Here is a 22,261-nt window from a genome sequence, read left to right on the forward strand (position 1 = left end):
GCAGAAAAAATGGGTCGATTCAGGGTAACAACAGACAAGAGGCCCATGGGTCTTAACGGTCACCTGAGTATCATTAAGCCTCAATATGGGGTATTTTGTGCACATCTACATAAATAATCTTTCAAAATATGCAATTACAGAAAGAAAAATGGAAGTTTGAAGAATATGAATCATTTTAACTGACACCCTCCCCCAGTGGCGGATTCGCACCCCCCCCCCCTAAAAATTTTTAATTTAAGGTAAATCGTGGTATCTTGTTTAGAAAAATGTACTAAACGATAAAAGAAGCAATAATTTCTTCCACTCCCGGAGAACTTAATTTTTTTCCAAAAACCCTTAAAATTTGCGTCATTTTACTATTTTCATCTTATTAAAAATGATAGAAAAGAGTACAAATGACTCAAATAGGAGACATATTTCAAGCCCTGTAAAATCCAGGAGCTTTCGGGGGCTTCGCCCCCTGGGCCCCCACCAGGGAAAAGCCCTGGACCCACTGGAGGCCTCAAGGCGGCCCCCAGACCCCCTGCCTCATAAAGCGGCGCCCCGGTAACTGCAATTCCTGGATCCGCCCCTAACCCCCCCCCCCCTCGAAAGTCTAAATTGACCATGCATTTAGTTTATATCCCATAAATGTGAAAGTAGATATAAGGGGGGAAAAGATTTTTATACATTTTCGTATGTGGCCATATAGGCCCTGCCCAAGGGCTTCAACCATGACCCAGAAACCATAAAAAATTCTCATTTTAGGTAGAGAGCTTCATGGAGATCAAAATCATGTATTTAGTTTTTTTCAAATGAATATGGAAGTAGAGGAAAATATTTCCGAAAAATTTGATACATTTTTTTACATTTGGCCATATTTGCAAAACCACTGACCCAGGAGCCACGAATTTCACACTTTAGGTAGAGAGCTTCACGGACACGTGTTATGTTATGATTTTCACGAAAAGCTACCATTGAAAGATAAGAATGTAACATTGAAAGATGAATGTAACAACCAACCAACCAACCAACCCCCACCACCACCACCACCACGTGCTATAAGATTTTGATGTATACATGTACATATATGGTCAAAGAGAAAAATAGGAGGAGTTGGGGTTTTTTTAATTGTCAAGAATGCCCCATACCTACATTACTTAGGGGGCAAAACGTTGCTATATGTCTTTGAGTAACAAGATAAAAAGTCGCAATAAAGACCAATAAAAAAAAATACCGGACTGTTTCTTCACGGATCACTGGATGTGGGCGGAGCTTATCTATGGTCATTGTTATTTTTATTTACCTGGCCAAGAGATCAGGCTGTTGTGTACACTTTTGATCTACATAGGAAGTGTCTCAGGGTCGTCTGTAGAGTTTTTGTGGTCATATTGTTTGCATACCGGACGGTTTCCTCACGGATCACTTGATGTGGGCGGAGCTTATCTATGGTCATTGTTATTTTTATTTACCTGGCCAAGAGATCAGGCTGTTGTGTACACTTTTGATCTACATAGGAAGTATCTCAGGGCTGTGTGTAGAGTTTTTGTGGTCATATTGTTTGCATACCGGACGGTTTCCTCACGGATCACTGGATGTAGGCGGAGCTTATCTATGGTCATTGTTATTTTTATTTACCTGACCAAGTGTACAGTTTTGATATACACAGGAAGTATATCAGGGCTGTGTGTAGTGTTTCTGTGGTTATAGTGTTTGTATAATGGTGGATACCGCTTAAACTAGCTGACACACAGTCTACACACCCCTCTTTCTCCTGTTCTCATACATTGCCTCAGTGAATTTATGATGTATATATCATACATGTATATAGACGAGAGAGAAATTGCTTTGAATGAGTGATTTTTTTTAATTACGCGAAAATAGCAGTTGTGGACAGGTCAATGCTATTAAAACTCTGTTACATTGTACATGTATACCGGGCTTCGTCCAGATCTAAAAAAAAAAAAAAAAAAAAAAAAAAAAAAAAAAAATGCCGCTAATTATTGACTGTTATTGTTATCAAAATATCTCAATTGTTTTTATTTTTTGTTTGTTTGTGTGTGTGTGTTTTGTTTTTGTGTCTTTTTTTTTGGGGGGGGGGGTGTTGGGGGTGTGTGCTTTTTATAAATTTGAAATAACAAATTTCAGAACCCCATATTTCGAATTTAATTCGTTATTTAAGAAATAAACTTCATTTCTGAAAATATATTTATGAATATACCTTTCACATATAAATATACATGTATTGATGGTGTTATTGCATCATTATTATTATTATACTACATATATCCCTGATTAAGACAATTACAAAGTTTTTGCCTTCGAAATCTTTACAATTTGTATAGATATCCATTTCCTTATGCACGTGCTGCAGTCTTAAACAATGCATGTACAAACCTTGATAAATGAAACGTGAAGATGACGAACAGTGATCAGTCTCATTAATCCCATAAAGAATACAAAATATAGTAGGCTATTTTAATAGCTGGGAATCCTGACAGAAATGAAAGAAAAAATATTTATATAAGAATTAAATTTTATTTTTTAAAAGACATGAGAGTATGACCTGCAGCACTTCATGGGTGAGCAGTTTACTTTTCACAATTAAGCCCTAACGCACTTCATGAAATATGCGGGTGTGATGCCTTTTTATAATTGAAATTTATTTCTTAAATATTATGCATAAAGTATGCATAAATATCTCACAGTTTTTGCAAATAAAATCCCAATATATATATGAATTTTTAGTATGTCATGATTATCGCACGAATTTCATGTGATTTTCGAACGAAAAAGATTTTACGCATGAAAATCATGCGAGCCAATTTACCCTGCCTAGAGAAATGAAGAGAGGGAACTTTTTATTGTTTAGTTTTTATTGGTCAAATGAATACCTTTTAATCTATCTAACTTGAAATATATATTCCTAACCTTTTGAAATTCCCTTGTCATATATTTCAGTAAAACAAAAAGTAAATTTTGGTGAGTTATAGAAAGTTATCAGCGCATCAGAAGTTGATAGAATTAAACTGTTTCAGTGTGAGTACAATAGAAAGCAAGGGGAAATAAGTTCATTCAAATCCACACGTCTCCGGCAAAATTGTTGTCGTGAGATCGGGTATGAGCAGTGTATATTTTATGATAGTAGAAATAAAACCAGGTTACACAGTCTTTCATGGCATGATTTTTTTCATAGTTTATATATCACAAAACAAGAAATTATACCTATCTAAATATCTCGGTATTTTAAGTATATGTGGAAGTTTTTGCACAGACGAAGTACACACATCTCTGTAACTTTGCCATGGGTTCAGACACTGGATTTGTGTACCTTTCTAACATTCATTCATGTTTTTATTTGTACGTTTATCAATTAATATTGTTATTATTGTTTTAAAAAAATAACTTTCCCGGCGACAAGACCATAAACTGAAAATCCAGCTGACTTTTAAATAATTTTTATATATAAATAAAATTTTCAGTACAAATTTGCATTTGATTTGTTTTATAAACCAGCCGTTTTTTAAACGTCTGTGCTAGACAAATCTTATGATATAATTAATCAAAATTTTAACTTTATAAGTGTATATCAGTTTATGGTCTTAAGGCCAGGTCCTTCTGACTCTACAATTCTAGCAAAATGGCCAGCACCACGTCACTTCTGTGCCCTTTTATACGTTGTTCACGCTTCTTTGACCACAGGCAAGCGTCACGCGCCAAAAGATACAAAACGATCGGCTAACACGAATTTTATTAGACATAAAACAATCATTAACATAAATGATATTTTTGCAATCAATCATAACGGGCTTTAGAATGGACACCGCTGACGCTCGTGCCGAACGATAGACGCTTAGTCGGACATTGCGGAAAATTGACCTGAAATCGGCGAAGATGAGATCTCTGATACCCGGAATTTCTTCGGACTAGTCCGGAATGTAGCAGGTCTCTGAGTGCCGATTAAATGAATCCGTGGTAAACCCCTGTGTAACTACAGATATTTTTTTTTTCTTTACGGAAATAGTGCTAACTGTTTTTGCAACAAATGGCAAAGGAATTTGAAACTGTCCGTCTTAGAAGGAATTGCAATATTACAACTCTTTGTACTTTAACTTTTCTGGTGATAGTTATTTCATATCTGCCAAAAGAGGTGCAAGGGAACCATGCGCCACAACCAATACCGAGAAACACTAACGGCAACAGAGGACGAAATCTGAGACCGGAAACTGTTCCATCATCTCAGCGCAGGCGTGGTATTCAGCAACAGCAACATGTTGTTTCTCGTGGTACGAGTTCAAATATCAATGACAGAAATGGCAGGAGGTTTCCAATGCCGAACACTCGTGTTTCACCACAGCAACGGGTGACGGCGTCTCGTCATTCTGGACAGAGGCCGAGTCCAAATAACCCAAGGACAAGAACAGTAGGTTTACTAAATCAGATTTCAGTTTTTAAAATTTATCTTTGATGGCGGATTTAGAATGGGTAAAGGGGGTTGCAACCCCACTTACCCCCTCTTATTGAATAATTTAACAAAAAGTCATTTTTGTCAATGTGGGGTCTTCAACCCCCCCCCTCCCCCCATTAGGAGGGGTGGGGTGCGGAAAAGGTATAAACTTGAGCTGCAATCCCTCTTTGAAAATTTCCTGGATCTGCCATCGATCTATTGATAGTATATTTCATCTCTTTTCATTAATTATTTGATCTTGTCCAGTCATTGCATTGTATGCCAAACTGTATAGGATTCTTCTCGGTGTATCTGTTACATGAAAATTTTTGGAAATGTTAGTATGTTCTACAAAACATGAGGCGGGTAACGATGATGTATATACATGTATGTACTTACAATATACCAAGATCTATAATTTGAAAATCTGCTTTGATACGATGGAGAGAGAAAAATTGCGGGGAGGCTATTTTTCAATCTCCTTACAATTTAGCGGAATGTTAGCGTCCTTGATGGATACGTACAATAAGCTGTTTGAGACGGACTTTTCGCCAGTTTATCAGATAGATGCATTGCTCCCTATAAACCTGTCAAAAAGGTGGACAGATCAAGCTCCCACTCAAAGATTTATTATTCTAAAATGTCGTGTAATGTTGTCCAGAGAGGAAGAACGAACTTCATGTTAAAAAGTGATAAATTGATGAGCTTATAACTGACAACTCAGATATACCTAGATTCCTATAAATTATGGATATTACAGAAAAATTCACGCGTTAGTTTGGTCACCAAATAGAAACGCTTGAAGACATTGTTAATTAAATATCATTAGTAATTAACAGTATCAGTATCATTCAATTTGTATACATGCAGCACCATGTAAAACAACCGTACGGAGAGTTCAAGGCTCTCTTCACTGTTATAGAAATAGATCCAAGACCCTTGCTTAGTGTTCTTTTGGATTTTATATTGCATGTTTATTTCACTATGTACAGTATGTATTTCACTATATATATAATATTATAAAATGATTATTATCAATATATGGAGTTAGTCAAGGCTACACACTGAACGCCTCTTTTTTATCAGAGGAATGTTTTACAACTGTTACTAGGTCCTTTATGTTGACAAATTCCCATATATGCACATACATTTACATTATAACTAACCTTTAGACCGCCACATGCCGTCATGTATTGGTTTTCTCTCATCATAAATGCAAAACAAATATTGCTGTCCATAATCAGTCAATATGGCGGACATAAAAACGCCACCTCTCATCAATGTATATGTCCAAAGGAAATGATTAAAGGATAACGAAGTGATATAACCCATATAAAAAAAACTTTCCTACGAAGTTGTGGTGGTTTAGATAAACATAATTATTACAGCATTCAAAAATTGAATTATGAGTCTTCCATGTGAAATACTATATATTAATATTGATATTCAAGCAATTTGTGATCGTGTCAGATAATGTAGTGACTAGCTGTTATATATTACTTTAGGTAAACTACCTATCACAATGAAATCTTACTATTTATTGATATAACTAGCAAACATGCAAATTAGAATAAGTACACGACTGCACCAGAGTGATTTTAAACTAGACTAATTCATCGTTGCATTATGGCATTGACCACGGTATAGTGAAAGATTAATCATTTAATTGAATTTACTTTTCTTTCAATAAATATATATAATCTTTAAATTAAACTCCATGACAACGCTTGAAAGTTAAGCATATCTCATTTTTAGAGCTATCAGTCATATTGACCGATACGGTAAAGAAAGAATAAAAAAAAACTTCTTCATTTGCATCTTCGCTAGCCAAGGTTTTACGATCCCTCCGCTTCTCTTGCGAGCAAAGATGTTTCATTTAAAGATATTCAATTTTTTAAAAATCAAATAAAAACAATCTGTATAACTGGAATATGATAATTTATAAATCTTGATAAATTTACTTCGTATTTTTAATCATCATTTTTATTTATTTATTTATTATTTGTTTGTTGTTTAATTTGTGTGCGTGTGTGTGAAATATCATTATTATGCACTTTACTATTCTAGCGACATCTGACCACACATTTTATGTCAAAGACTCGCATTATTTCCCCGAGAGAAATGGCGTAAGACACATTGGATTTGTGTACAGCCATCATATACACTGCACAACTTGGTCAAAGAGACGTGCATGTTCTGTCGGTCAAATTAATTAATTAATTACTTCCTCGTGTTAATTATACCAATTAATCTTATTCATTTACCACTACCCTAAATCCAATGCAAAATGTAGGTTAAAAGTCGTACGAATTCATTTTTCTTTTTTAGACAAATAAATAATAATGATAAAATATGTAATGTACAATATACTACAATGACTTGAGAATCACCGGGTATGCCATCTTCTTAAAAATGCGTTTTAAAAGAATTTTATTTGTTTGCTTGTTATTTTACACCGTAATCAAGAGTTTGTCATTCTTTTAAAGGCGCCACAAGCTGTAGATGAAGTGCCACAAAGTTTGATTTATGCACAGTGCTCCAGCAGTGAGTGTTTTTATTGTAGCAAATCCGACTGCGACCGCCGTTTTTAATGTCATATCCGATTTACCCTAACGGCAGGTGCTTTGTGCAGTAATAGTCACTACCTACTTTAAATCACCTTAGGTTCGACACTCCTTAAGGGGTCGAGAATTGAACCCGGACCTTCTGGCACCGACGCGAGCACCCTAATCTAATTCTAAAATTGGGGTCTAACTTTAAATCAGATTCAGATTCTTTTATTCCCTAAAACTATACAGCTCATCGGTCATAAATACAAATATATACAAATATACAAATAAGATAGTAGAGGGTGAGTAGACATACAAATACAATTTTGACGATATACAATCAATGTATTTCAACATACATATAACAATACACGTGAATAATATGTCGTAGCAAGTACAGAATTCATAAGTTACATGAAGATCGAAACTTTGTAGCCTGTTGTAGGAACTTTCCTAAATTATTGAGTTCTTTTGTATTATTTACACTAAGAAGCTTTACTAATTTGAAGACACTGGGTTTCTTGTAATAAAATTTGTGATTTTAATTCTTTTAACAGTTTAATTCTTAAACTGTTATAAAAAGGACATTTTAAAATAAAATGAAATTCGTCTTCTAACTCATTTAGGTTACAAAATGTACAATTCTTATTACTTCTTGAAATATTTTTATGCCTGCCCTTCTCAATGTTCAAAGAGTGTGAAGACGTTCGAAATTTTGTTACATATATATTTCTTTCCATTGGGATTAATTTAAAATCAAATTTACTTAAAAGACAGAGTATGAGGAACATTTTTATACACTTGATCATATTAATTTTAAAGAAATGAAAGATGATATTAGATATATGTGTCACATATTTCAGAAGAAAAGATATTTTGACTGTTACATACAGTGTACAGGTCGCTTCAGCAGCAATACCAGATAATGTAGGGGTAACATCTCCCTCTCTCCTGCCTCACCACCCACTCTTTCTCCTCCCATCTCCCCCTCCCATCCTCTGTCTCATCCTCAATTTTACAAATTTTGCCACCACATGAATTATTATTATTTCATTCATTTATAAAGCGCAAAATTACCTATAGTTTCTATGCGCTGTACAATGTTTGTGCTAATAATCATTGATAATATACTAATAAAAGACCTGCAAGCTCGACTTTTCCCATAACTTATTTTATAGACATACATGCAAACTGGGGATGGTGCGTCAGTGTTTATTATCCACTAAATTTCTCACAAACATCCAAGGAGTTTTGTGTTACAAATCTATGCATGTAATTAAAGGGCATCCATTGAAATTTAATTTTTCATGATACTCATTAATTCAGTGATTTTATGCTTATTGTTTCCTGTATTCGTTGATTGTATGCATTGTATTATTGATTACGCTGTACTAGATTGTTCGTGATTTAGACCTGTAAAACTACTGCATTTATTATATTTTTACAGTAATCAATCAGCAGTCAAAAGATATAATTCAACTCAACATCGCAAATTAACCCTTTAAAAATATTCCAAGAGATATTTAGATGGACATAGGGCACTTCTGTCTGCGAAACATCGGATAAGATTATAAAAAAGGGACAAAGTGACAATGTTAAAAGTCAACGAGTACAAGTATAAATGTGGTCTGTCTTTCTAACTTTTTCTCTTAACTTACATGAATATTTTCAGACCTTTGCGGTGCAAGAGCCTAATGTTTGTTCGCATTTGTTATTCTGTCTCTAAAGAATCCCTCTATCCGCGGCGAGGTCGCTACTTGTCGGTGGATGATAGTAATGATATATTGCATGTATTACGACAGCGTGAACCATGTGTATACATCCACATTTTACTTAAATGTTACCGACCTATCAGTGGTCACTAGAAACAATGGCTTCTTTGTCAAAATAATGCGTGTTCCTGTTATGTTTGATTTACACATATGAGAAGTAATTCTGAACGTGTGTGCAAAGTCTGTATAAGTACACATGTGTCACGGTGTTAGTGAGGCATTATCAATTACATTACCATTATAGATACTGCTACATGCAGGTAGAAATTTGAAAGTGACCTTGGTGATCTACATCCGTACATGTACATTGTATGTATTACATGTATCTACGTAGATAGTGCAATACCAGTGGTGGTATTCGCTGTTGAATTTTTACATTAGTTTTATTGAAATATCTAATTATTGACTAATTATTTTGTCCTCTGAATAATGCGCACAATAACGTTGAAAATTTTCTGCACACTCGTATAATCAAATTATATTCATTTGATTTTATAATTATTTTGACCTCTACATAACATCCGTTTCCAGTGTACACACGAACTGACTAATGGACATCATTCAAATATAGAAACTCTTTCTTTGGTTTGTTAAACGGGAGATGAAGAAAAAATGCCCCCCCCCCCCAACGTAAGCGGATTATCCATTTTTTTGCAATGTTTGCTACCTTCATCTCCCGTTTAACAATTAAAACCAAAGAGGGACTATTTATTACTCATATTTATCTGTATTTTTTTTTAAATATTTACTTTCAAGAGCGTAAAATATAGGTATTATTGACCTGTAAATTATTTAGAATTAACAGCGGAAAATCTCCTTGTCTCAATATTTGGTAATGATTTCCATATTTAAATGATGGTAAAAGGAAATTCTAAATTCATGTATGATAAACCATCGTATACTATAGGCAAGCGTTACTCATTATTATAAATTCATATGAAAAGTTTAAAAAAAAAAAGAGAACATATTTTTAAACAATTTCAACAATGCCGCGAAATAGGTCGCGGAGTTCGCAGAATGTGTATATTCACACGCGTTTTCGGATTTATTGATGTGTAAACTCTTTTTCAGCTTTATTATTGTCCGTCAAAACAATAATAACATTGGAATTATATATATATATATGAACAAATTGTGTCTCAGTTCATTAAAAACCCTGCATGGTTATCATTTACATTTGAATCTAACTAGTTTCTTTATTCATTTTTCTTTTGTTTTCTTGTTCGCTAATCAATATAATTTCGTGCTCTTTTATTCGCACATATTTGCGATTATGTGTGGTCGCCGTCAGTCCGTGTTATTTGTGGTGCGTGGTTGAACACAAAGCTGAGTCACATACACACCTGTCTACATTACAGGTTAACGTATGCGTAATATCAGTCGCGGGATGCACATTTGATAGATATAAGAGAACCCCTGGACAATGAATCCACTTATAGGAATGAGATACCACTTAAAGAATTTATAGCAGAGAAAATGAGTATCGGTCTTTCCAAAAAAGTTATCTTATTCATAAAACAGCCCTAATGTATCCCTACACTTATTATCGATTTCGGGATTTAAGAAACAGAAGAAATTATCACTTCACACGTGATATTGACCCATTCCTTTGGTGTGAATGCCGCACTATATGCTATTTTTCTCTTTTCTCGATACTTCTACAGATATGCAGTAGCATTTTAGATTCTTCGTATGTGTATTTGTTTTTCGTGAAAGATACTGACCATTTCGAGTCCAACAGTTCCACATTTTCAATAGTTATCGGCTGGTTTATATTGCATTATATGACCGTATGGGGGGGGGGGGGGGTTACTGGAGGTTCTAGCGATCAGTAATGAATGAGAACCAATATTTTCTTTTAATTCATATGAAAATTTCATTTGGGATATTTCAGGAACTGTTACAATGTACATATCAATAAGTCTCTCGTCTCGGGAAATCTCGCAATGCGGGATTTTAACCTAAGACGACCAACACATTTCCGGCCGTAATAACAAACACCCCCGCATCTTTGAAAATACTAGTAAGGGGTCTGATTTATTGTATATAGTTATAGTAATTGTCTTTATTTAGTACGAATTATCTGTATATTAGGTATCATCACATCGCCGTCCTCATTGCCTTGGTAACATATATTTACAACATGCACGGTTGAAATACTATTTATTTTGTGATAAGCGGTCAAACAACTTAGTACTAATCAGACAAATTAAACTAGTGGGCAAGCAACTTAGTACTGGTCAGACGAATTAAAACAATGGACAAACAACTTAGTATATTGGTCAGACAAATTAAAGCAATGGTCAAACAACTTATTACTGATAAGAAAAATTAAAGCAATGGTCAAAATACTTAGTACTGGTCAGGCAAATTAAAACAATGGTCAAACAACTTAGTGCTGGTCAGACAAATCAAAACAATGGTCAAACAACTTAGTACTAATCAGACAAATTAAAACGATGGTCAAACAACTTCGTATTGTAACGTGTTTGGGTCCGTAAATTTGGATAGATCAAGACAATGATAGATAAATGACTGTACATATAGAAAAATGGCAATCAGCAATAATTACGAAAAATGATGATGTGAATAAGAACGAGTCAATATATACAGATAAGTCTTAGGATTATCTACCCCTAATATAAAAGCAAACAAATCTAATTAGGTATATGGTCTGTGTCCGGGCAGGTATGTATCCTATACAAGTACTGGTCTCGGATCTATCTCCAGATCTGTCCTATACCCATACAGAACTTAACTACAATTATATCGAAATATAACAAACAGTTTTAATTCCCTGTATAACACCCTAAAACCAGTATACTAGTCAACGTATACTCAAAATTACCAGGGTTAAAATATTCTCGCCTTACTGCTTCTGCTGCGATCTTACTCTTTTGAGCTCCGACAGTGAACTGGCGAAATGTCGCTCATCACCGCCTTATATACTGATGCGCATTCGAACTAACCTCGGGCGCTTTTGTAATGCACAGCAATAAAGCCCGGTATACGTAATAGCTAGATACATCCCGAGCCCGAATTTTCCGAGCCCGACCGTTAATCATCACATTACCCACGCCTCTATTCCTCATGCGTCCTCGCATGATAAAACAATAAAGGGCTAATGATAAATGATTTAATGAGAAGAAATCATGAGATATGGAAACAATGAAGAAATTATGAAAATATCTTTAACAAATGAAATTGTCAATTCAAGTTATAAAAACTTTTGATATACATACATATCTTAATGATAAAGAAGTTAAGGTCAACATTATAATCAAAGACTATCTGTCTGAACATTTCTGCATTACGCTTTCAAAAGTCAACCTTACTACAAATTATAAAACTCTTCTCTCTCTCTCTCTCTACAATGTTCTCGACCCTTCTGCCATTCTCATGGTACTTGGTGATGGTAACCTCTTTAACTCGCTTTCGGTAGCCAGCTGTCTGGGTAATTTTATCCACCGTACTTCCGACACCAGCATCAGTCTGTGTCGCAACTGCCACGCCACCCTGGGCAGGATACACTGCGGTTCTACAGACCACTTTTCTAGGAGCTTGAACAGGACTGGGGGAAGTTCGTTTCCTGTACGTACGTCCAGTCAACAGGTCAATTGTATCAGCCTTATCTGCTGGGGGTTCTTTTTCCTTGGACGTCTCCTCCAATTGAACCTCTGGATCTTCATCCAAATCACTCCCACTGTCACTATCATCCTGCGGTGAACACCTGAGTTCTGGAATGTCTTTCTCTGCCTCTTTGGACGTATCGATCTCCTCATGCTTCAACCTCATGTGTTTTGCTGGACATTCTTTCTTCTTAAAGGACACATGACATCTTTCGCACACTAACATGCTGCTGGCACACTTTTCCCTTCTACTTCCTTAAAGTACACTGGACAAATCTCTTGGGGGTCAACTTTTTTGTTCACCATTGTCATTCTGAAAAATATATAGAACACAACAACCTTATACAAATGATTTCAGCCTTCTTAATGCAAAAAAAAAACAAAACAAAAAAAAACAAACAATAGCAGGACTACTGGTCCTATCATAGGATAAACAGGATCTGGGATATAGAATTTATACATATATACAACTGAAATTCAGGTTCTAGTCCTGAACATAATCATGTAGCCAAGTAGGAGTACTTAAAGCAATGGTCAAACTACTTAATACTGATCAGAGGAAATGTGGAACCTCAGTGGGTGGAACAATTTCTTTACTGATACCCCACCATCTCTGCTTCATTTGAGATATTTAGTTGGTATTTCTAACTGTACCTTGTTTAACTTAAATGTTATTGAGTACAGGAGTAAAAATTCAAAATTAAGTAGTGAAAGCAAAGCAAGCTGTAACTGACGGTAAAAATTCAAAATTAAATAGTGAAAGCAAAGCAAGCTGTAACTGACGGTAAAAATATTGTAACATAAACGAAGAAATATATAAACATATTTATGATTGAATATATATATAATCTCATTGTGGATCTGAGGCAATAAACTCGTCAAATCAGCAAACAATGTCAACTCATGAATTTTTGCCTTCCTGGTAACATTTCCTGTTCGTAATCTCCAATGTGCATTGACTTGTGGACGCGAGGCGCTGCTTCTTTATGTACATACTGATTGAATCGTATAAACACACTGTACTGCATTACGAGGAATTGGAATAATCACACCCATTGAATTCCAATATATTGAAGTCCGAAATATACTAGCGGAAAAAAGAAACTGTGCATTATTTAATATATGAAAAAATAATTTAAAAAAAAATAACAATGAACAAATTTTATTTTTTGTAATACTGTTAACAAATGTATTCGTTACAACATTTCATAATCCATTAATGTTAACGTCGAATAACGTCAATTTCAGCACACTCGAAAGACACTGGTATTCGAACTTGAATTAACAAAGTTAATAACGCGTGTGACCACCATTTGCATTCACGCATGCTCGACAACGGCGCCTCATTGATGCCACTAAAGTGTTCAGAAATGCTTGATGGATGTTGTTCCAGATGTTGGTTAAAGCCTGGCCTAAATCAGCCAATGTCACTGGCTGATTTAGTAAACGGCGCGTAGACGTCGTTCCATTTCATCCCAGACGTACTCGATCGGCGATAAATCGGAGGAAACAGCTGGCCGAGGCAAGACATCAACATTCTGTTGAACAAAAAAGTCCCTGCCTACACGTGCAACATGTGGCCTTGCGTTGTCTTACTGCAGAGTGATGTGATTTTGCTGTCTCTGTATAAAGGATATCACATGGCGCTGAATAATTTCGTCTCGATAGCGTACGCCGGTGAGATTTCCATTGACAATTTGTAGAGGGGTCCTTCCACTTGCTGTTATTCCACCTCACATTATAACGCTCCCTCCACCGAATTGTCGACGTTGCACAACACAAGCGTCCTGGTACCGCTCCCCCAACGCGACGATACACTCTACAACGGCCGTCACTGCTATCCAAATGAAATCTGGATTCATTAGTGAGCAGAATATTGGCCCAGTCCTGTATTATGAATCGCAGATGTCTTCTGCACCACGCTAGTCTAGCGATACGATGACGTTGAAGCAGTATTGGGCGCACCGCTGGATGTCTTGGTCTGATGTTGTGTTCGCACAGACGATTACGCACAATTCTTGGACTGATTGGTCGAAGTCCAGGAATGCTACGAGCAGTCAAACTTGCTGTTTGAAAACGATTTCTCAGGTGCATAAGTCTAATGTGGTTGTCCTGTCGACGCGACATCACACGAGGACGCTCATAACGTGGTCGATCCCGAGTGTTACCAGATTGTTGGAAACGTCTCAATAATGACTGGATGGTGTTCCGGTGAACTCCAAAGTGTCTTGCTACGATATTTTGTGCCATTCCAGCTTGAAGCATCCCAACAGCAGGATTACGTTGGTTTTCGCCGAGTCGTGGCATGACAGAAGGGTTTTGCCAAAACTAAAGTGCTTTCCTTAACGCATAGTGTCCAAACCAACCTTTTACACTTCTTATTCCAAACAGTAAAGCTCGTGCATACGAACACTTCAATAAACAGCATGTGTTCACTAATTATTAAAACGTCCATGCATCTGAGTCGGGTACTATCTGATATTGTTCAAAAACATCACCTTTATCGATTGTTTAGATTTTATAAATATAAACAATAAATCTAGAAAACTTATACTAAATTTTATAATGCACAGTTCCTCTTTTTCGCTAGTATATATTTATGTGTAGATAGATAGATAAAGATAGACAAATAGATAGATAGATAGATAGATAGATAGATAGATAGATAGATAGAGCTGAGAACAGAACAGTTCTCCAGTTGTATACACACGTCTTTGGACGGTACGTTTTTCAGTACAGGTTCGTCCGGATCCTCCGTCTGTTCGGGGTTTTCTGTTTCTATTTTCATTTCTAGTTTCGTTGTGGGTCACTCTAGTTCATGTTAAAACTTTGATCCATTTCGACCTCTTTTGAAGGAGATTATGGATGTTAAACATTTGCATATACACTTGTCCATTCATTATTAAGCTATGACTACTTTACATTGATTACACTGCGGAATAAAAGAGTCTGTGATGGGCGTATTATGTGCCGCTTCCAGTACTCTTGGGTTTTTTTTTTCACTGAAAGACATCAAGTGAACGTTGGATCATTTGAACTGCTCGATAGTGATTTTTACATTAATTTTGATTAATTAATTTAATTAATATTTTAAAACGTTACAAGAATTAAAAAGTAGGATTTTTGTGATCTATCTGCTTTCTATCACAAACATTAACAAATGGTAAGCCAAAATAGCTACCTGGACCGCGGAACAAACGATGTGGTCAGTTTCACTGAAAGAGGTCAATTCAGTGACAGACGACCCTCAGTTATTTTTGGTACACAGGTAAAAGTTGCCATTTGTAGAGGCTCGGTAAAGTTCATGTCGTCTGATTATACAATGTAGGTCACTGTAACAGTCATACAACATGTGTACCAACATGCAATGTAAATGTTGTGGTCGTCTGCAGGGTTCCGTCTTTGTTGTTATACGTCCCATTCGAGGTTGTTTCCAGTTATATAAAGACGACACTTTACTTTTTCATGACAATGCCTGTCTCAAGCCGATATCCCCCACTTTTCTTCATTTCTGATAGTTTGTTTATTGTCAAGTTCTTGGCGGTCACATGCATTTCGGGTCTTTTTGGATTCCTTCGAGATTCTGAACATATGATTTCCGTTTAGTAATATTGCATTTAGGGTGCTAATATCGTAATAATTCAGTTTAATCATAGCTATTTCTTGCATTTTCATAGATACAAAGGACAACCAATGCTAGGTCGTCTTTACGGGACGGCAGGCGGACGCTGAACGCCCGTAGAATTAGCAACAGAGTTTCCTCCAACGGACGTCTTCAACCTGGAAGTGACCCTAATGGACGCGTTAGACCATTGGAAAATGCTGAGGCAAATCAACAACTCAACGACAGGGGAAATACAGACTTGTTTCCATCATCTATCAATCAATTCATCAACAAACTGCGCGAGAGAATTCCAAATATAGGACTCGGCCTTGGTGTACACATAGAGGATCCTAATTCAAGACGATCAAGTTCTTCTCGATCTAGGATTTCAACTTCTCGATCTAGTTCTGGATCGAGTTCCGTCATGAACGCCATAAGCAATATCGGGAGCTTATTTAACAGAGGAAGAAATTCTGCTCCTTCTATTCCGTCTCCCACACCCTCGTCTCGTTCACAATCATCGTCTTTCTCTAGAAGTGACAACTCTTTGGGTTCAAATAACAGAGGGCAAAGACCTTCACCAGCATCAATTCATCGACAATCGCAGTTTTCCTTAACAAATCAATCACCCGTAAAAGGTTCGGTCAATCCAGGTATACAGAACAATGGTCATTTATTTGATTCTGGATTCATGCAATCATCATCAAATGCTGTCAATGTCAATCCTATTCCTCAACCTGTCATGCAGCAACAAAATGTTGCACATAAATCTTTATTTGGATTTCCACAAGAATCAGTTGTCAACCAGAAGCCAATACAGCCAACATTTTCACTCCAACAGCAACAAATCCAACAACATCAAATGACAGGAAATCAGATCAATAGCTTCAGCCATCAAGGACGGGTTCAGCCACAGCAAGTGGCAATCAACAGTATGGTTCAACGACCACAACAATCCTCAAGCATGGTACTACAACCAGTTTCACAACAAACTCAAACTTTATTTGGACAGCCACCTCAAAATGTACATTCTGTCAATCAAAATCCACTCCAACTTGGTGGGAGTCAAAACGTTTTAATGCAACAGCAAACAGCACCTAAATCAGGAACAGTGGTCCAACCTATGTCAGCACAATCCGTGAACACAAACAGTTTCCATTTCCTGGGTAATCAACAAAACACTGCAGTTAGAAGACCAGTACTGCCAACTCCAGCACCATTGATGACACAGGCAATACAGACAAACGGGCAAACAATTATCAATGGAGCAGGTGGAGTTTTCCAGGCACCGCAGTCAGTGTTGCAAATGTCATTCAATGCGCACCCCACTCCAACGAATACACAAGTGTTGAAAGCTCAACAGAATGTTGGTGTCGCTGGACCGCAAGTTCATGGACAGTTTGTTGGCGTCCAAGGGCAAATATTCCAGTTGAAACCATCAAGCCAACATACTTATCAAGTTGTAAACGGCCAATTAGTACCAGTTCAGCAATCTTTTCAACTGGTTCCAACTGGTCAAACAGTGGCACCAAGACAGCAACACCAACAGCAAATATCAATTCAAAATGGTCAAATTCAGATGGCAGCATTTGAAACAAACACAGCAAGTGTCATTCGAAAGTCTCAAAATTCGCAACCCCCTACAAAGGTTCCTTTCTCTTTTGGTCTCTTTTCCAGCAATACAAACACAAAGATGTCAAATCTGACTTCTCAAGCTAAACAGCTGGTGGAGCAGAATGCTCATATCGAATTACAAAACCAGTTATTGCAACAGTTGTTGATTGAGCAGGTGCTCAACAGTCACGGAGTCAATGCCACGGGGTCCCCTGCGTCTTCAAATTCCTCGATCCTTACCAACTCCGTTGCTATTTCAAACAAAGGGAAAGAGAGTCCCGCTTCTGTAGCCTTTAACTGGCGCGAAGGAACTGCTGTCAACGCTTCAAAGACAGGTATTAGACGTGTCATTCACGGACAGAGGAATCCGGGTGGAGTAAAAGTAATCAGCCTTAGAGCAGCCAACACGGTTAGCCCCTTCAACAGGTCAAAGACGAGAGTGACAAATTCTCCATATCAAGGAGGAATAGCTCGACACTCAGCAAATATGAATATTGCCGTTACAAACTCGCCTCCATCACAAGCAACGTTTGATCCAGAAGTACTACCACAGTACAGGAACTCTACAAATGCTACATTACGAAGCATGGATCGTACTGACAGACTAAATACAACGGATATTCCCGAGGAGATTGAGGTTAACGGGATATCTTTGGACAGTCCAGCAGATCGAAACGTAGTAGGCACTCCTCATCCGCTGGATAATTATGTTCATGGCGTTCATGGTCATAACAACATGGGAACCCGCCCGGTTACCCCTGCAACTGCATTTGGAACTCGAAAGAATGAAAAGTTTAGTAAACTAGATCGAACAGATCGACTTAACACCACAGACATACCAGAGGAGATAGAAGTGAATGGGCAATCCTTGGATAGTCCTGCTGATCGAAATGGAATGAATGTGCATCATCCAATGGACTATCTTGTACATGGAGTGACAGCAAGTGGAATGGGCGCTCATCAAGCTCAAGCAAGCTATGTTAACAACCGACCAGCCCCGCCCCCAGAGGAGCCAGAGGAGATGTTGTTTTCTGCCTCTAAACCAGGGTACATTGATACCACGATTGGACTTGGAACCAACGTTATGGACACAAAACATTTCCGTGATTACTCTTTATTCCAAGCAGTTTCACATCAAGCATACGATCTTATGCAACTTCTCCAATTCTCCTTATCGAGGATCCCATCACACGTTCTACATGGAGTTCAGTATTGGATGCCAAACATTCCATACAATGTATTCCGTTCTATAAAGAACTCTGCACCTTCGTTCTATCGAGGATTTCAGGATACGGTCGGCAGCATTCCTACCTCTGTTGCTCGTGGTATTTTGAATCTTGTAGACATGATCAGACACTCATCGGCAAAAACAACCAGACCTGTGAAAACCGTTGCGTCGAAAATGGCTAAAGTTTTACACGATTCTTTTACGTCACCGCGTCCACCCACAACTCAAAATTTGTTCGATTTTCGAATTTTTGATATGATTCAGCTTACCACAACCCCGGCTTTGCCCGCCTCAACACCATCACCTGTGCAACAATCCGCTAAAACTCTAGCGAAGCTTATGAATTTGGTAAAACTTTTGATCCACGAACCGTCTACTACCACCAAGGCGCCTTTGCCCGCAGTGAATGCAACACTAAAATCAAATGCCGCACGTGTGATAAATACCAATGAAATCAAAATATCACACAAAAATGTGTCTCATGCTACCGCTACAAAGGTGACAAAAACTATTGTGTCTAAAAAAGCTGTATCCCCTAAAACTACCGTGAAAAATGCGCCTAAACGGTTACCGCCAACTCCATCTCAAAACAAGCAGCAAGTTATTCAGAAACAGAGTGGAAAGCAACACCAGGTGATGAGAAAACAGATGGAGAGGCAAAATATCAAAAGAGCAAGAACACAATTCCAAGATCGGCGACTTCCACCCACACCACCACAAAACGGACAGGAACAGCATGGACCATCTTTTCCTGGATCCCGAATTCGATTACCCCCAACACCAGCCCAAGATCGTCCTCAAGTATACAGGGGGAATTCCGTAATTCCAACTCAAAATGTTGTCGGGAATGCAAGAGGACAAACGTTTCTGAACAAAGTGGTGCAATCTCAATATCAAAATTTCCATTTGCCAAAACAAACGTCTAAAAAACAAAATTATCAACAAAAGCAAAATAACCAACAGTCCTTCACAATAACGAAAAACGGCATGTTTGAGATACAAAATAACGTCCCAGTCAAATCCAAGACAAGAAAAAATAAAAAGAATTTGGATTTAATGGGAATCAAAGTGATATCGTCAAAGCAAAAAGTACCAAATAACCTTCCGACTCAAGTTCCTCCTAACGTCTACCCAATAGCCAACAATCCCCTTCCATCTCAAGTTCCACCGGAAGTATACCGCCACGAGAGAATAGCTACGCCTCCTGTTTATAGACATCAACCATTAGCGACACAACCATACACCACGAAGCCTCCATATCAGCAAGCATATCCAACATTGCCGCGCTCTCAACAACCATTGACAACAATACCTTCAAATTTTGATTACTTCCAAAACAACGCCCAGCAAAATCCTCCCGACTACAGTTACCAAAGTAACTTCTTTGGCGAAAGTGTAACACAGCCCACACCTACTGAACCCTTGGGAAATAATTTCGATTCCAATGCGGAGTCACAGAACATGGCGCGTCAACCGATAGAAAACACGATACAGTACAAGGAATTCAGCAGTGCAAACAGGAAAGGTTTCCGTATTTCAGAAGTGTTCGGAAGGAGGAAGTGACGTCATAAATGACAGGGATAAAGAAACATCACGCTCTGAATCAGTTTCTTTAGACACAGACTACCGTTTATGAAATTTATGGTGAATGTTGAAAACCATGACAATGATTAAACATTACGTGGGATTTTGAACTTAAACATCGCGGTGTCCATACCTACCTCTCACACGATAATCGCACTTGTTAATATTCATCTTCATTCAAGAAAATAATGGAAAAGCGTCGCGAATAGACTCCGTACAAAATTTCAAGACCCAAAATCTTCAGTTATTTGTACTCTTTTGTGATACTTCAATTAGAATATGTTCAAATATTTGATTGAATTATCTCATATAAGTAACTGAAGATTCCCTTTAGGCTTAGAAGGTTTGATACACATTGTGAAATGAAGATCAGAGACAAGTGATTGGATGTACATATGATGCACCAACCACAAGTAAAAAAAATTATAAACCATGGTGTACCATTGAATTTAGAACTTCCTGATAAATTTCTCATTTTAGACGGGGTTTGTTTTCGTGTTATGGACAACCCAATATATATTCCAATTCTTCATAAACAACAAAGGAAAGCAATCTTCTTAAGAACAAATTCAGAACCTTACAAACAAGCTAGGTAGCTACAGCACGTGCAGATTTCGTTCGTTTCGTATTTTCTTGATTTTCGATTCATTAATCAGCACAAGTGGAAAATGAGGGAATTCATTATGTGTAGCATGAAATGTTTCTATTGCATGTTATATCCTAATTTATTTCACAATATACATGGAATGTATTTTTCACAATATAAATATATGTAACCGGAGACCAGAGTTATTTATTTTTGCCAGAAATAGACGATACAGCCCGTAAAAAAAAGCATGGCTGTCAAAATTTTCGGCCAAAATGCCATATTCTTTTTTGTATTCCACATAAAGCCAAACGGAAAGAAGAAATTGTTTTTCTCTTGAAAACACAGGCAGACGAGTTTAAGTTTTCCTGCATGATATGCCAAATGGAATATCTTTTACTCTTGTGTGACAATTCGTTTTATGATCAGTAAGAGTTCCCAAACATGCTTTACGACCATGTGATGAAGAGCTCTTGCAATATAGAAATGTACTTGTCAATAAATGCAAATTAAGCTATTGGAATTAACAAATGAAGTGCAATCACCAGTCACCAGAATATTTGAACGCGGGTGTATACAGTGTACGTATACATGTATGATCCTTGATGCAAAAAATATTTAATATAGTTTTTAGCATGCATTAAAGGAAATAGCTTTTTTTGTTTTAGATAAAAAAAAAAAAAGAAGAAGTGATTTTGCAATCCTATACACAACATAAATTTTCTTTACAATTACAATCTAACAATCCTATTTGCTTCAATAATTACGATCACTTTAGAAATATTTCATTTCTGTTTAGTTCTCTTAAAGTTCTAATCCTATCTTTAAAGAAGAAGTTCATGTTTATGATTTGAAGATTTGAAATGTGCTACAATGAAAAAAAAAAAAAATAACCCCCACACACTACAAAACACAATAGAGGTAGAACATACCACCAAAACGATAAGTAACAACACCAAAATAAATGTTAGTATAATCAAGATCACAATATGACTTTTTTCATATACAATGTAGCTTTAGTACAAAATCCGGTAAAAATTTTAACAAAAGGCCCAACAAAACTCCCCAATAGTACACCTATAAGATTGAACTTCGAAGAAGAAAATGAATTAATAACAGGTAATTCATAGTTTGTAGTGTGCATTTTCAACAGACATCAAATCTGGAATATTGTGTGTGTGTGTACGATTGATAAAGATCTCGGTCACACCTCATCAATTGACGCTGTCACCTCCTCCATATGCAAATCTCCCTGGTGGCAGGCGGTCA

General features: G+C 36.9%; 1 protein-coding gene across 1 annotated transcript; it reads left to right on the forward strand.

Moving 5' to 3' along the window:
* The first annotated feature begins 4,001 nt into the window (after window positions 1–4,001).
* LOC125662841 (uncharacterized) lies at window positions 4,002–20,385 on the forward strand. Its single transcript, XM_048895194.2, has 2 exons — window positions 4,002–4,402; window positions 16,054–20,385. The coding sequence occupies exons 1-2, from the start codon at window positions 4,025–4,027 to the stop codon at window positions 20,383–20,385; spliced, it is 4,710 nt and encodes a 1,569-aa protein (XP_048751151.2). The 5' UTR covers window positions 4,002–4,024.
* Window positions 20,386–22,261: the final 1,876 nt, after the last annotated feature.

Source organism: Ostrea edulis, chromosome 8 (assembly GCF_947568905.1).
Source record: "Ostrea edulis chromosome 8, xbOstEdul1.1, whole genome shotgun sequence".
Lineage (NCBI taxonomy): Eukaryota > Metazoa > Mollusca > Bivalvia > Ostreida > Ostreidae > Ostrea > Ostrea edulis.